Source organism: Schistocerca piceifrons, chromosome 1 (genome assembly GCF_021461385.2).
Source record: "Schistocerca piceifrons isolate TAMUIC-IGC-003096 chromosome 1, iqSchPice1.1, whole genome shotgun sequence".
In the NCBI taxonomy this organism is placed as follows: domain Eukaryota; kingdom Metazoa; phylum Arthropoda; class Insecta; order Orthoptera; family Acrididae; genus Schistocerca; species Schistocerca piceifrons.
In genome coordinates, this window is record NC_060138.1 from 216,287,508 (window position 1) to 216,305,160 (window position 17,653).

At 39.1% G+C, this 17,653-nt stretch overlaps 1 protein-coding gene across 3 annotated transcripts in view; it reads right to left on the reverse strand.

Annotated features, from left to right (window-relative positions):
* The window catches only part of LOC124804498 (spermatogenesis-associated protein 22), a 119,790-nt gene extending 102,624 nt beyond the window's left edge, over nt 1-17,166 (reverse strand). The window contains exons 1-2 of one of the 3 annotated variants that reach the window (XM_047264758.1): nt 16,683-16,773; nt 16,331-16,550 (exon numbers count right to left, since the gene is read on the reverse strand). In XM_047264758.1, coding sequence (XP_047120714.1) covers nt 16,331-16,343 — 13 coding nt within the window. In that variant the 5' untranslated portion in view covers nt 16,344-16,550; nt 16,683-16,773. Of the gene's footprint in view, nt 1-16,330; nt 16,635-16,682; nt 16,774-17,065 lie in introns of those variants that run through there. The other 2 variants (XM_047264757.1, XM_047264760.1) reach the window with 2 other exon arrangements.
* Nucleotides 17,167-17,653: the final 487 nt, after the last annotated feature.

Sequence of the window (17,653 nt, forward strand, 5' to 3'; positions counted from 1 at the left end):
TTGCGCACTTTACTGTCGCTCATTATGTTAGGACCGTACACTTCAGTAATCTGCCGATGGATTTCCGCCGCTGAATTGTTTCTTGCAGACAAAAACCGTATCACTGCCCTTACTTCACAATCGGCGGGCTGATCAATTGTCTTAAACATTGTAAAGTGACACTGTGAACTACACTCAGCAACAGTAACAAAGCGAATGGCGGCGTTTGATGCGCAAGGCTTGCCGGGAGTCGGCGCGCATGCGTGTTTTGTCATTGGCGCCAAATTTCAATAGTTACGGCGAATCGGACCTTACTTTTGGAATAACCCTCGTATATACTATGGTCACATGCATTACCTTAAAACTGTAGTGCATGTTTTTATGTTTGTCATTTATGGCTTCCCCTATGGAAGAAAAACATTGATTAAAAATATTTACAATTTCCATTTGGTCTTTAATGAGCATGCCATTGTGGTTAATAGTAAAGTCCATACAGGATTTGTCATTGCAGGTTCTAAAAGTGTTTATGACTGCCCAGGTGCCAGCTGTTACGTTGTGTAAGTTTTGATGCTTATTTGCAACATAGTTGCTCCTGGTCTGTGTGAGTAAGTCCTTATAGTGTGCTTGATATATTCTGAAGGCTTCCTTTAGCTCAGGAATCTCTCTAATATTCAGCATTGCACTGTGGAGTCGTTTTAATTTTTCTCTAGCTTCAATTTACCCAAATATTTTTGTTTATATTTTTTTGTTTGTTTCATTTTTGTTATTACAACTGGGCATGTGGTATCAAAGCAGTAATAGAAGGCAGCAGCAAAGCTATCATACGAAAAGCTATTATTTTTAAACCATTTTATATGTGCTACCATGCAGTTTGGTCGTGGGGTAGGTAGGTCATGTTTGTTATTATATTATCAAGTCACATTTTACTATTGCCAATTTCTCTAGTGGGTTCCCGAATGAGTGGGGTCAGGTTAAATTCATCACACAGGAGATGTAACTTTTTGGTGCTGACATTGTTTGTTAATAAATCTATATTTATATCCCCTGCAACTATAAAATTTACAAGACCATTTGGCCCAGAAAATGTTGTGTCTATATATACAAGCAAGTCAGAAAGATTAACAAAAAAAACGTATCTGTATTTGCTGCAGGTGGCCTGTAAACACCGATAACTGTTATGTTATCTCTACCCCATTTTAGGTTCATTGTAGCAAATTCTGAGACTCCTTCCAAGCAGAAGGCACTCACATCAGTAACATTAAAATTACTTTCATTCACAGTGAAAATTGCTACACCTCCCCCAGTCTTGTCTTTTCTACTGAAGGCTGTGCAAAATTTTATACACAGTGGTTACAGAGCATCAGAATAGTTTCGGATAAGTAGTCCGACAGATGGCATCAATGGCACATATTGAGGTCATGTTTAATTAGTAGCGTCTTTGGAAAGAATGCACACCAAGTTTCAGCCAAATTAGTCTATTTCTTTGTGTTTGGCATTCGTGTGAATCAAGGAAGTCGAGTGACTGTCAAAAATTGGACGAAAAAAAATTTTGTGTGGTGATTAAACATTACTTTATGAAATGCAAAATCCTCAGGAGACTAAAGAGAAGGTGTGTGAGATTGCTAGTGCTGTGGGCATCTCAAATGAATGGGTACATAATATTTTGCATAAACATTTGGACATGAGAAAGCTATCCGCAAGATGCATTCCGCGATTGAATCGTGTGAAGTCTTGCAAGGATGGTCCGCAGTTGTTCAGGAAGAATCCGCAGGACTTTAAGCATCGTTTCATCACTGTGAATGAAACATGGATACATTACTATACTCCTGAGACCAAGGAAGAATCTGCACCAAAAAAGGAGAAGACCATTCCTTCGGCCAGAAAGGTTATGGCGACTGTCTTTTGGGATTCGCAAGGGATAATCTTCATCGACTATCTGGAAAAGGGTAAAACTATTACAGGTGAATATTATTCATCATTATTGGACTGTCTGAAAACCGAGCTGCAAGAAAAATGCAAAACAGTCCTTTCCCATCATGACAATGCACCAGCACACACCTCAGCAGTTATGGTCGCAAAATTATTGGAAATAGGATTCCAACTCATTTCACATCCCCCCTATTCTGCAGACTTGGCTCCCTAGGACTACTGTTTGTTCCCCAATTTGAAGAAATGGCTGCCGGGACAACGATTTTATTCAAACGAGGAGGTGATTGCAGCAACTAATAGCTATTTTGTAGACTTGGACAATTCCTATTATTCAGAAGGGATCAACAAATTAGAACAGCACTGTACAAAGTGTATAAGTCTAAAAGGAGACTGTCGAAAAATAAACTGAATTTACTATCAAGTTGAAATCCCAAGAATTTAACACTTCAGCCTCTTTTATCTGCTGTTATTATATTTTAGATATATACTAGGGGAAACCTCTTACAAGCATGGAACATTATACAGTACGTCTTTTCAAACTTTAGTGAAAAAATATCATTAGTTGATCTTTCTAAAACTATACTCAATTTGCTATTTATTGCAATGTTCATCTGATCAGTAAACAAAACAAGCTCTCCTACACTCTTGGCACCTGTGGGAACCATGTTTGTAGTGGGAAGAAAGGAGTCATCTTAATATGAAGACAACCTTACCAGAGACTCTACAAGCTGTCGAATTCAGTCCAACTACTCCACAAACAAGATTTCCAACTCCATATCTTCTTGAACTGCCAACAAACCAGCCACCAGTATGAACCAATAATCAACTATACTCCTCCTGCTACCCAAACATCACTCTGGCCATGAAAAACTCAACCAGTCCCTTTGCCAGAACTTCATCTACTTCTTGAGATCTGAGGTGAGATATCCTACTCAAAATCCTGCTTGCAGCTCCCAAATAGGTATTCCTTCATTTGCCTATCCTATGTAACATCCAACTCTGTCACTATGCCACATCTGCTCCCAATCCTGCCTCTCACGAATCACCTCTGTGAATGACCTAGGTGCAAGGCCAATCCCACAAAAACCTTTCTATTGTAATCCAGTCACAAGAATTTCATATTAAATCAAAAGAAGAGTCACTTGTTAAAGTTGCCATGCTACAAACTATCTATGCTACAATTATCATGCAGTGTTCTATGTGAATTGATAACTAACCTCCTGCCTTCCAGTCTGAATGGCCACCAAGAAACTGTGTTAAAATGCAAACTCAATTACCTGCCCCAAGCACCAGCTCTTCTGCCCTCTTCAAGTTGGAACTCTCTCTCCATCACATTCTTCATTCACACAATCACTCTCCTAAGTCACCAAAACTCTCTACCCTTGGCCACCAATTTCCACTCAATTGCCCCAAACTTTCTACCATTTCCTCTCATTTAATTACCCCGTCAATATCTCACTTCCTTTCCTGTTCTGATATTGCACTCCATCCCAGTCTCTCTCTCTCTGTTTTGTAACTGCCAGCCCCTCCTTGTCTCACTGGATTTTGCTCCTCCTGGCTGACCCACTCCTTCAATTTCCACCAGCAGATGCCTGTCAAGTTCTTAACAATATGACATTCTGCTTTACATATTGCCTTCTTGCCTTGTTTCTACTGGTTTTGTTGAAATTATAGACTATATTGTACAGAGCCACATGAACTGTGCTATGTCTGACTTAAGTAATAGTTATCAGCCCTTACAGAAGTACATTTATGATCAACTTATTTATGCCACTTGCATTATCAACACAAACAATTCTTTTCCACATTCTTAGTATTTCATATACCACCAACAGACATTAGTTTAAAATATAAAATGCCTACGAAGATAACAAAGTTTATTAGGATGCTGAAGAACTGAACTTGGATGTTATTAATAGGTGATATTTTGCCATTTAAATATTTTATTCTACGGCCTTGCTGCAGTGGATACACTGGTTCCCATGAGATCACCGAAGTTAAGCACTGTTGGGCGTGGCCGGCACTTGGATGGGTGACCATCCCTCTGCCATGCGCTGTTGCCATTTTTCGGGATTCACTCAGCCTCGTGATGCCAATTGAGGAGCTACTCGACTGAATAGTAGTGGCTTCATTAAAGAATACCATCATAACGACCGGGAGGGCGGTGTGCTGACCCCATGCCCCTCCTATCCGCATCCTCCTCTGAGGATGACACGGCGGTCGGATGGTCCAGGTAGGCCACTCGTGGCCTGTAGACGAAGTGCTAAATATTTTATTATATTGTTAATGAACAAATAACTGGCATTTTCATGGTTCCCTTGAAAGGGCACAGCTGATTTTCTTCCCCATTCTTCCCAATCCGATGGCCTCACTGTTTGTTGAGTTATGGCAGCAGATGACCAATGTGAGTGCCTCTGCCAACAGCATGACATCACCTGCAGCACCTCTCCTGGGATCTTGACCATATCGGTTGCATCACAGACAACAGGAAAACCATGGCCTGGTTAGATAAGCCCTGATTTCAGTTGGTAAGGGCTGACAGTAGGGTTCGGGTGTGGCACAGACTGCGTGAAGCAACGGACCCAAGCTGTCAACAAGGCACTGTCCAAGCTGGTGATGGCTCAATAATGGTGTGGGCTGTGTTTACATGGAATGGCCTAGGTCCTCTGGTCCAACTGAACTGATTGTTAACTGTAAATACCTGTTTTTGGCTACTTGGAGACTTTATATTCCCATACAACAATGAAATTTTTATGGATGACAATGTGCCAGGTCACAAACTGTCCACAACTTTCACAACTGGTTTGCAGGACATTCTGGACAATGCGAGCGAATGATCTGGCCATGAATCCCATCGAACACTTATGGGACATAATCAACAGGTCAGTTCATGGTTGACATCCTGCAGTGGCAACACTTTCGCAGTTGTGGACTGCTATAGAGGCAGCATGGCTCAATATTTCTGCAGGGGACTTCTGATTTCTTGAGTCAATGCCATGTTGTGTTGCTGCACTCTGCCAGGCAAAAGGATATCCAACACTATATTAGGAGGTATTCCAAGACTTTTATCACCTCAGTGTGTACAGGGTGCAGCACAGGAACTCACTTATTTGAAATACATACGACACAGTGGCAGTTACTTATTGCCGTGTGGGGTTGAGCACATTTGAAGTGGCAGAACCTAACTTTTTTTTTAGGTTAGTTTAGTAGCGATCATGCAGTGGATGAGAGAGAAGCACATGTTCACCGCGGCAACTTACTCTTCCAACAGCCATTCACTCACCGCAACCAAGTGCGCATTCAGAGAACTGTTCAACAACGCGCTGCAGGTTGTGTTCCTGATCAAAAATCGATTTTTATGTGTATGAACATGTTCATGGATACTGATAGTGTGTATGAAAAGAAACCAGGACCTTCCAGAACTACCAGAACACCAGAAAACATCAAGAAAGTAAGGTTGGCGATTTTGAATTCCCCCAAGTGATCTGTATGCAAACATGCAACTGCACTGGGAGGTGAATTTTTCATGATGACCTGAAATTTCATCCATACAAACTGGCAGTCATTCACACAGTTAATCCACACAATTTTGTTTCACAAAAAAATGCATGTGATGCCTTGAACAAAAACCTACCTCATGACTGGATGCGTGAATAAACAAACCATACAACATCGGAATGACATGAACCCCTGAGAACTTCAGGACCAGCTCCTGCATACAGAACGTGTGACTATTTTGAGGACATTAACCCAAATTGGCATTATTAGCCCATGGTTTTTCACAAAGAATGACAGGATAGCTGTGGTCACTCCTGAACGTTATGTCCAGATTATTGAGGAGTTTTTTCTTCCCAAACTTGAAGAAATGGATGTGGGGAAGGTCTGGATCCAACAGACAGCACCACAGCACACATGGCACTTCCACAACCATCTCATCTCTTTGAGGTGTGATCTTCAGTGGCTGGCACATGTGCACATTTAGTCTCCTGTGGCTCTCCTTATGGAGCTATCTTAAATCCTTGACGTATGCCAATCATCCAGAAACCCTGACTGAGCACTAGACCATCACACCAAATGCAAATTCTGTCATGCTTTCTGCTGCCTCAAGGCGCTGCTTCTCTCTCAAGCTATGACTGGTGTTCACTAGGTGGGAGTGACACCATTTTTACAACTTAACTGTTATTCATCATAATTCAGGCAATTTGTACACAATATTTATAAATGACAATATTATGAAAAGGATAGTTGCTACTCACCATATAGGAGAGAAGCTGAGTTGCCAATGGAAACAACTAAAAGTCTGTCAAATGAAGCTTTTAGTCAAACAGGCCTTCATCACAATTAGGCAACACACACACACACACACACACACACACACACATACACACACTCACTCACTCACTCTCATGCAAAAGCAACTCACACACACATGAGCACAGTCTCTGGCTGCCAGATAAAATACCTACAGCAGTTTCTGAAAACTTGAGTCTGTATATAACTAGCCACTTGGCCCAGATTCAAACACATAGCATTAATTCTCTATGGCCGCAAGACGTGACTGGTATATGGACCACGAATTATTCCCAGAAAAACATTAAGTAAGCAAATATCAACACTTTCATATAGCTTATGTGATGTAAACAGGGCATGGCAAGGAAACTGGAGCCATGAATATTACGTGTTCCGTATAGAATGAGCATCTGGATTGGCATCTCACAGCAATGATGGGAGCACACTGTAATGTAAGGAACCAATGTAAATACTGTATGTGAATCATGAGTTATGTGTGTGTTGGTGATTTACTATGTACTGGAGGTTGGCTAAGGTGGCACAATAAAAGAAAAAAGAAAAATAATATGCATGATGTACACATTTACGTCATCTTACAGCACACTTCACAAGAAGTGGCTTCTTGGCTTCTTGTGAAGCTTAGTATGCACTGTGATGCGCTGTTGAGACTCATTGCCACAATTCTTTGTCATGAACTCCTTATGGCCAACTTCTTCACAGTGTCACACAGAGAATCGTGTCTAAATATAGGTTTGATTCAATGAAAGCAGAAAATCAAAGTTGAATCACCTCTTGCACTGCTGAAATAATATACTGCACGTAAAAAAAAATCAAAGTTGCTACAGTGGTTTTTCAGAAAACTGTTATCAAACGACTGGTTAAAAATATTTTATTATTTCAAATTGTATGTATTTTAACTAAAGTTCAGTCTTGATCACAACACTTATGTCTCAATAACATAGGTGACCAGTTTCGGTTATTTTTATATAACCATCTTCAGACCCATGGCTTCTTTGGAGGATGGTAGGCGGAGCTCTCCTCAGCTGCTACTAAGTCAACTACCATCCTCCAAGGAAGCCATGGGTCTGAAGATGGTTATATAAATATAACCGAAACCAGTCACCTATGTCATTGAGACGTAAGTGTTGTGATCAAGACTGAACTTTAATTAAAATATAATAATCTATTGATCACTGTACACCAAAAATGTTTACCAAAATTGCAAATTGTATGTCTCTCGTCTCATGAGGCAGTTATCTTTTATTAAAATATCTGAAAGTTGAGTAACTCACTGCCCAGTGTTCAAAGAATTCGCTGATTGTGGATGTTAATGTGAGGGAAGCAGCATCTAGCTGCCTGAAATTGTCATATTTTGAAAGTGTCAAAACAAATAATATCTTTCCCACCATATGCAGAGAATTACTTTTGCATTTACGTTTGACTCATGGAAAGCAGAAAGCTGAAAGTTGAGTCATATACTGCACTCCTTCAAATATTCTTCACATAAAAGAAAGCAAATCTGCAACCCATTTTCATTTTACTTAATGTATAGCTTTAATTCATCATAATTCAGGCAGCTTGTACAAAATATTTATAAATTATATACAAAAAGGTACTCATGAATCTGTATATCTATTAGTGAAAACTGGATCAAAATCCCTACAGTAGTTTCTGAGATTAGTCTGCACCTAGAGACAGACACAAAGAGGCAACTTGAAATTATATACATTAAGCAACCCGGCCTGGCATAGCATGGGTTGCATTAAGTATATATGGCCAAACGACTTGACTGGTGTATGGACCACGAATTATTCACTGAACAACATTAATTAAGTGAATATTATTACTTTCATGTACATTATGTGATCAAAAGTCTCCAGACACCTGGCTGAAAATGACTTACAAGTTTGTGGCATCCTCCATCAGTAATGCTGGAATTAAACATGGTGTTGGCCCACCCTTAGCCTTGATGACAACTTCCACTCCCACAGACATATGTTCAATCAAATGCTGGAAGGTTTCTTGGGCACGGGCAGCCCATTCTTCATGGAGTGCTGCACTGAGGAGAGGTATCAATGTCGGTCGATGAGACCTGGCACAAAGTCGGCGTTCCAAAACATCTCAAAGGTGTTCTATAGGATTCAGGTCTGGACTCTGTCCAGGCCATTCCATTACAGGGATGTTATTGTCGTGTAACCACTCCACCACACGCCATGCATTATGAACAGGTGCTCAATCGTATTGAAAGATGCAATCACCATTCCCGAATTGCTCTTCAACAGTGGGAAGCAACAAGTTGCTTAAAACATCAATGTCGCCCTGTGCTGTGATAGTGCCACGCAAAACAACAAGGTGTGACCACATGATAACACCACCGCCTTCTAATTTTACTATTGGCACAACACACGCTGGCAGATGACATTCATCACACATTCACCATACCCACACCATGCTATCAGATCGCCACATTGTGTACCATGATTCGTCACTCCACACAACATTTTACCACTGTTCAATCACCCAATGTTTATGCTCCTTACACCAAGCAAGGCGTCATTTGGGATTTACCGGTGTGATGTGTGGCTTATGAGCAGCCGCTCGACCATGAAATTCAAGTTTTCTCACCTCCTGCCTAACTGTCATAGTACTTGCAGTGTATCCTGATGCAGTTTGGAATTCCTGTGTGATGGTCTGGATAGATGTCTGCCTGTTACTCAGTACAATCCTCTTGAGCTGTTGATGGTGTCTGTCAGTCAACAGACGAGGTCGGCCTGTGCGCTTTTGTGCTGTACGTTTCCCTTCATGTTTCCACTTCACTATCACATTGGAAACACGGAACTAGGGATGTTTAGGAGTGTGGAAATCTCACGTACAGACATATGACACAAGTGACAACCAATCGCCTGACCACATTCGAAGTTCATGAGTTCCGCAGAGCGCCCCATTCTGCTCTCTCACGATGTTTAATGACTACTGAGGTCGCTGATATGGAGTACCTGGCAGTAGGTGACAGCACAATGCACCTAATATGAAAAACGTATGTTTTTGAGGGTGTCCGGATACTTTTGACCACATAGTGTAACTTATGCGATGAAAGCAGCACATGGCAGAAAAGTTGTCTTGAGGCATGAATGTTATGTGTTCCATTAGACTTGGCATCTAGAGTGACATCTCATGGCAATGATGGAAGCACATTGTAATGTAAGGAATATGTTTACAACCAATGTAAATACTGTATGTGAATCATGAGTTATGTGATTCAGTAATTATCGGAAGCTGGCAGAGGTGGCACAAATAAAAGAAAAAAGAAAAATAACCTCCATTACATACACAATGAGGTCATGTCACAGCACACTTCTTATGAAGCTTAGTAAGCACTGTGATGCAATGTTGAGACTCATTGCCCCAATTCTTTGTTGTGGTCTCTTTACGACCAACATCACTGTGTCACGCAGAGAATTGCGTCCAAATCTAGGTTTGATTCACAGAAAGCTCGAAGTCAAGTCATCTCCTGCACTGCTGCAAGGATATACTGCATGTAAACAAAACAAAGTTGCTAAAGCGGTTTTTCAGAAAACTTCTTATTTGAAGCATAAAAAATAAAAGACCATATGTTTTGGATTTGCACATTTTTCGCTGTGCAATTGTTATGAAATGACTGTAGCAAATCTACTGTTAAAAATATTTGATTATTTCAAATTGTAAGTCTTACATCCCCCCCATGAACCATGGACCTTGCCGTTGGTGGGGAGGCTTGCGCGCCTCAGCGATACAGATGGCCATACCGTAGGTGCAACCACAATGGAGGGGTATCTATTGAGAGGCCAGACAAACATGTGGTTCCTGAAGAGAGGCAGCAGCCTTTTCAGTAGTTGCAGGGGCAACAGTCTGGATGATTGACTGATCTGGCCTTGTAACACTAACCAAAATGGCCTTGCTGTTCTGGTACTGCGAACGGCTGAAAGCAAGGGGAAACTACAGCCGTAATTTTTCCCGAGGGCATGCAGCTTTACTGTATGATTAAATGATGATGGCATCCTCTTGGGTAAAATATTCTGGAGGTAAAATAGTCCCCCATTCGAATCTCCGGGCGGGGACTACTCAATAGGACGTTGTTATCAGGAAAAAGAAAACTGGCATTTTACGGATCGGAATGGAACGTCAGATCCCTTAATCGGGCAGGTAGGTTAGAAAATTTATATAGGGAAATGGATAGGTTAAAGTTAGCTATAGTGAGAATTAGTGAAGTTCGGTGGCAGGAGGAACAAGACTTTTGGTCAGGTGAATACAGGGTTATAAATACAAGGTAGATTGAAGTTGCCTCCGACTAATATAGCATGATCCGGGTACTTCTGCGATACAGAATGTAGACTCCCTTTGAATGATTCTAGAACTGTCATGGTGGAACCTGGTGGTCGGTAATAACACCCCACAATTAACTTTATTTCCCCTAGCCCTGTTAAATATGTCCAGATAACTTCACAATCACACTCTACTTAGACCTCAGTAGACACAATATTTTTGTCAACTGCAATAAAGACACCACCTCCTACGGCGTCTAATCTGTCTTCCCGATACACGTTCCAACCCTCACTAAATATTTCAGAACTTCCTATCTCACGGTTCAGCCAGGTCTCTGTCCCGAGAATAATTTGCGCGCCACATGCTTCCTGGAGGGCAGAAAATTCAGGAACTTCATTCCAAACACTCTGAAAATTTATTTCTAATATCCTGATAGCTGAAGTGCCTTTACACTGACATGTCCTGATTTCCCTGCCTGCACGTCGACTGGTGAATGTTCATCAGGACACCTCGCACTACTGCCTAGCCTAAAAAACCCCCATGTTCACACCACAAGTACTCTGCTACCCGAGTAGCCGCTTCCTTTGTGTAGAGCACCCCTGACCTATCAAGAGGTGTCCTACAATTCCCCACCCAATGTTAAATTGGTGATCCCTTGATGCCACAGAATATGTCCTACCAACTGATCCCTTCTTCTAGTCAAATTGTGCCACAAATTTCCCTTCTCCCCAGTTTTAGTCAATACCTCCTCATTAGTTATGTGATCTACACACAAAATATTTAGGCCTTGAGAAAATTAACTTTTTTTGACACCTCGTATGTCTTTTCATGTCTGCCATTCTCGAAATGTCCTAAATTTAGTATTTGATTCAAAGGCGGCCATTTTAAAAATCAAATACCACACCAACGCAACTTTTTCATGCAAAATAGCTAAGTATTGAAGAGAAAAACTTTTTGACACCTCATTTGCTTTCCTGGCATTTTCTGTTCACAAAAGACTTAAATTCAGAATTTGATTTGAAGTAATGTTTTGACAGTAAAATATCACACCAATGTAACTTTTTATGCACAAAATAGGTAGGAATTGAAGAGATAAACTTTTTGGTACATCGTTTACATAGCTAACAACAGCTGCTCACAAACATCTTGATTTTAGCTCCAATCACTAATTAATTTTTTCTCTGCTGCCCTGATTATTTTCAAGCAATTAAATATTTTTTTGTACTACTACACCTCTCACTAGTCACTCTGATACCTCATTTGCTCACTGCCCACTCTTCTTTAGACTATGAAAATTCGGACAATAATTTTTCTTCAAATCACTAATTATTTTTTAATTACTCTTATTACTTTCAAGCAAATAAACCCTTTTTTGCAAAACCAGACCTCATGTTGGTCAATTTAATACCACATTAGTCCATTTCCCACACTTCATTTGGCAACAAAAATTTGTAAAATAACCCATTCTGTAATTTACAGGGAGTTTTGTTTTCACTCTGCTCAAACACCTGGCCAAAAAATAGAGATTGGCAGCATGGAAAAGAAAGTAGCACTGCAAACATTAAAACAATAGGGTTCTCAAGTTCACCAGTCATACATCCAGGAAAGAACTTTGAACCCTCCAGATCGATGTAATTATTATAATCTCAAACTTTTCACAGTTGATGCCTTTACTGAGAAGCAAATGTCATGTGATAAAAATTACGGTACAACTTGACTCAATCCAAATCCCTGAATGCTCACCAAAGGATTTCCTTCATATGATCAGTGAATGAATGAATGACTTTATCAGGGATTTACTTAGGGCTTAATATGATGTGTGGCTGAACGAATGTGGCAGACATTCCATACAACACTGTAATTTAACCCATTAAAGCAGGAGGCATGGTCTGCATCTGTAAACAGGGTTCTTTGTCAACACAATCAAGGAAGCGTGCCACAGTCAATATAAAATCCATAACAAACCACCTTATCTCCGTGTCCAAGACAAAAAATTTAACAGAGGATTGAACGTAAATTGCTAAAGGGAAATGAGCGACTCAGAGACATAACCTGTTGTTGTCTGGTTGGCCTTCCTCCTTAGCATGGTACAGCAAGGCATTGCAAATGTAACTAGATGCTATGTCTGCAGCTACCCAACACTGGAGTCCCTATCTGTCACTCTTGTTTTGCATAAACAGAATGAAACTGCAGCTTACTTAGCTTGTAGTAACTGCTCAATTGTAATATTTTCACCAGGGCAGTAAGAGTGGTGGCAGCTTTGCACACACTTGTTCCATATTTCAGACACAGGAGTGGGTTTGTCAGCAGGTATACGTTGAGCTTGGGACGAATCCTCATCAAAGTGGAGGAATATAGTAAGTTAGTGGAATATGTCTCTTGTCATTTCATCCCTGACAAAATTAGGCCCCCAAAGAGCATGACCAAAGGTCATTCATGGAAACAGCTCTAGCACACAAATCACCTGCAGCATACATGATACCAATCATTGCTTTATCCCTCCAAAATACAGTACAAGTAGTATTTTATTATTATTATTTATTTATTTCATTCCAAGCATTTGAACCTTTGTGTTTTGATATACACCAATGATTCATCAAAAATAAGTGGGGACGTCAGAAGGCACTGGTGATGGAGTGACCCACTCGGTGGAGGCACATGCAGTGGGCCTCCTTTCTGCTTCAGCACTTTCAGATCAGGCTTTCTTCCATATTAGCAGTCTTCCATTCTGGTCCATCTCTAACAGTCAGCTTCACTATCATGCCAGTTGCTTCCTGAGACAGTAGTTTGAAATAAGATGGGGAGTCATCTATCGATGGTAACTCCTCCTCAGTCTCACTATTTCCATTATCAGTTGTCTCTAACAGAAAATTGCCATCTGAATCTGATGAGTCACTTTCTGATTCGCTACCTAAGTTCTCCAGAGCACACAAAATAGTTTCATTAGTAAGACCACACTGACGCAAAACAATTGAAAATGCTTGTTACAGGGGGAGGGGAGGGGGGGGGGGAATAACTACTGAGACATGTAACAACAGCAACACATAAAACTCCACCTTAAAGTTATATTACAACATTCAGCACCAGTAAACTTTCCAACAGTAAGTATATCACCATTCGAAGCTGTGATGGTTGACCAAAGCAAGAGGAAATGCAGGTATTTTTGTAAATATGAGACCAGAAACGTTATAAAAAGGAGATACACCATAGCTCAGTTGACCCCTCCCATTTTTCTAAGTACACATCATAAAATTTTCATGAAATTGCGAAAATTCATCGAATTGCACTACTCTGTTGCCAAAAGTAGAAGAAACAAGAAGTCACAAAGGTATGGTGGAAAGATGTTAAAAATGGAATTCATTATTGTGGAAATAAAGATTTATAGGGGTCTTCTGACCCCTTTTACTGTTCTAGTGTTAAATTTGTATTCAATGCTAGCAAATTACCCTTTTTCAGAAAAGCTTTTCTCGAATTTTCTGTCCTCTCCAGTTCAATCACTCTTAGAGCAAATCTGATCAAGGCCTACTACTTTTAGTGTCTCATTTCCTATTCTAATTTCCTTAGCATGGTCTGATTTAATTTGAATGTATTCCTTTACTCTTGTTTCACTTTTGATGATATTCATCTTATGCTTCTTTTGAAGTCACTAGCCATTCCATTCAACTTATCTTCCACTTTTTCACCATATCTGACAGAATTACAATGTCGTTGTTAAAACACAACGTTTTTATTCCTTCTTCCTATACATCAACTCCTTTTCTAAATGTCTCCTTGGTTTTGTTTACTGCTCACTTAATATACAGACTGAATAGCATTGAAGACAGGCTCCTCCTCTCAATTATTGCTTCTCTTTGATGTTCAGCTTTTATAAATGAAGTCTTGTTTCTGCACATGTTTTAGATAATCTTTCAGTCCTTGTATTTCATCCCATATTTCAAATACATAGTTTTTTCCAGTCAACATTATCAATAGCTTTCTGTAAATCTACAAAAGCTATAAACAGAGGTTTATCTTTCTATAATCTATATTCTAAGGTAAGCTGAACATACACTATTGTCTCCATTGTTCCTCCATTTCTCTGAAATCCAAACTTATCATCCTTGATGTTGGCTTCTCTATGTCTTTCGATTATTCTGTAAATAATATGTGTCAGAATTTTGTCGTCATTATTTATTAAACTGATTGTTTTGTAGTACTCACATCTGTCAGCACTGACCTTCTTTGTAATTACACATATGCTTCGTTTTATGTACGAACATTAACATGTATTTCTGTTTCCCTTCTGCCAGTGTTACTTCCATAGAACAATACATTATGATTCATTTAACACTATTTGGGACAAAGGATTATCTAATTACCAAATAGTGGATAAGAGCCAACAGCAGCCAAGTGAAAAGTTTGATGTTCATTCACAAGCTTTTAGAAGTAGGTCTGCCATTACATGGAAGGTAGCAGAGAGGGCACAGCAAATAAATATTATAAAAGTAATGCCTGGAAGAAAAAGTCCTACCATATCCAAGAAAAACAGTACATATTATGGATGAAAGAAATTTAAAGAAATATTTAGAAGTGATCAATAAGATCTGCATCTGGAGTAACATGACATTAGAAATACAAAACGGTTGCTGTAAAAGGTCTTAATGACTGACTAGGCCTACTGATAACATGTTGAGTAAATTCTGAAAACTCTATTATGTCCTAATTATGTAGACCCATACTCTTCCACTGCTTTTCAAAATTAGGTGACCAAGTAATATGAGATGTAAATGTTGGAATCTCAATACTTGTTTTGAAAAATGAGAGCCAACTCACAACCAAACTTCCACCTTCCAGCATACCCTAGAACTTGCTACAGATCAGTCTGTCACCACAATCTACATTCCAAAAACTAATATAAACAGAAAAAAATATTGTCAATGTTCTGTTCTCTTTCTGTCTACACATGTATGATGTCACATGGCAGATCATTATTACATTAAGCAACAATGCAAACATCTTGCATTGGTAGGTTGAGAGAGAGGATAGGCAGATCACACATGACCTAAGTTAAACTTCTCTGAAGATATATGGTGGTAAGGTCAAGAAAAGACAACAAAGAGACTAGAAATATAATTAATGTTAATAACAAGATGTTAGTCATGAGGAAGTTACTGATAGTGAACAGCAAACAGGCAACAATGGACCACATAATTTTCTAGTGTGAATGACTTGAATACTTATTTTTAAAATACAAGCAAGCATATAAGCAACAGACCTAAAGCTAGCAGTAATAACAGTCACATATTACCAGCAGTGATTCTGTTTCCCTCTTTCTTTTGCCTCTTACAGAGGACTTATACAAAAATAATTAGAATATTAAACTCACAGTATTCAATACCATAGAAGGCAAATAATATTACATTATTAGGAACTATGATGCTCTTATTATTCAGCTACTGCCCATTTATGTAAAAGACCATTGTCAACTCACACTTTTCCAATTATTGAAAAGACATAAAGCTGAATCCATTATTCATGTACAAGAAGAAATAAGTTGCAGCAGATTATTGCTCTGTTTCCATTATTCATGTACAAGAAGAAATAAGTTGCAACAGATCATTGCTCTGTTTCACAATTACCTAGTTTATAACTGTGAGGTAATTATAGCTGTTAATGCATAAGCAATTAGAACATCAAAGGCTATCCACTGAGACACTGGATTCTTTGACACACTGAAAGCAGCAAATTTGTGGACTGTACAGGTAGAAAATCGGATCTATAAGAGAGTGCAATTTCTGTATTATTTAAGGTTTTACAATAAATTGCCTCAAGAAAGCAAGTCAATAGTCACCTTTCAAGCTCATAAACCGCCATAACCACACAGCCAAAGCCAATGTTTTTGTGTCTTCTTCAGGAAACAACTTATAAATTTTTACGAAAATATGTTAGTAAGTAAAATTTCATAACACTTTTTAGATATTTATCCTGACTGCGTTATTGCAGGTAAAACTGTCAACAGATTTATGTCTTATGGGCATGGAGAAACTCCGACCATTTCCGGGTGTTAAAATCTTAAATAAAAAACATTCTCAAGTAAATGTTTGACTGACATAATTACAGCAATTCTTTATAATTAAAAATATCATCAGCACTTGCTTCACTTATAACTGGAATGAGCGCAAATGAAATATTAATCCGCCTACCAGTACCGAAAATGTGCCACTTATCAAAGTTGGTCGACCTTCCATTCATACTACGGTACTCTTGACCCTTTTCATATCTGTATTATCCTCACAAATACAAAAGTAGGCCAATAAGAATTAAACCATATACAATAAGACTCAACTTCGCAACGTCCTATCAATTTCAAAAGACCGAAATTCGTGTCGTCTAATGATTACTCAAGTTCTACATCGTTTCAATCTCTATTGCCACAAACGCAACGTGAGGACTAGTGTATTTTGACAAATAAAATAGCATAAGGTCTTAATTCGTGAAATGACTTGAAATTAACGCTTTGTGATAACTGTATTAAACACTAGCAAATAAATTTTTCTTCTTTTTTAATATCTTAAATATTTATTACCTTGCCTAAAGTAATTGCCTGGTGACTGATTGGAAGGAAAATTAAAAGTCATAATTGATTTCTAGTTCTTCTTTACAACAATCAGATTCGTCCTCAGTTCGATTTTCGCGCCTATCGTACAAATGTCAGGATCCAACTTCGTACATATCTTTTCAGCTTCTTTGCTTTTGAAGAAACCTGAAAGAACACAATCGAAACACACTGTTCACATTTTTTTCTTAATTCTTGTTTTCTTAGAAAATAGATTAAAAGTTGAACTAGTAACATGTATAGAAAGATTTTTCTGTGTCATACATTTATAAATATTGCCTACTTATATCTTTGCATCTCAACATTACCAAAATTGTTTCAGATTCATCAGAGTACCGGACAAATACAGAAAAATATTCCTAGTAATTGGTTTCCTAGAATTAATATTCTCTTCTTCCTTAAAACCGAACATAAATGCGGAAGGAACGATTAATATATTGAACCAAGGGCCCCACATACGAGCAGCGATAGGCCACAAGCGTTATCGCTGCAATTGGTCGCACGCCTAGACCCCCACACACGCAAGCAATTTGCCATGCAATTTCTACCATTCAGTTA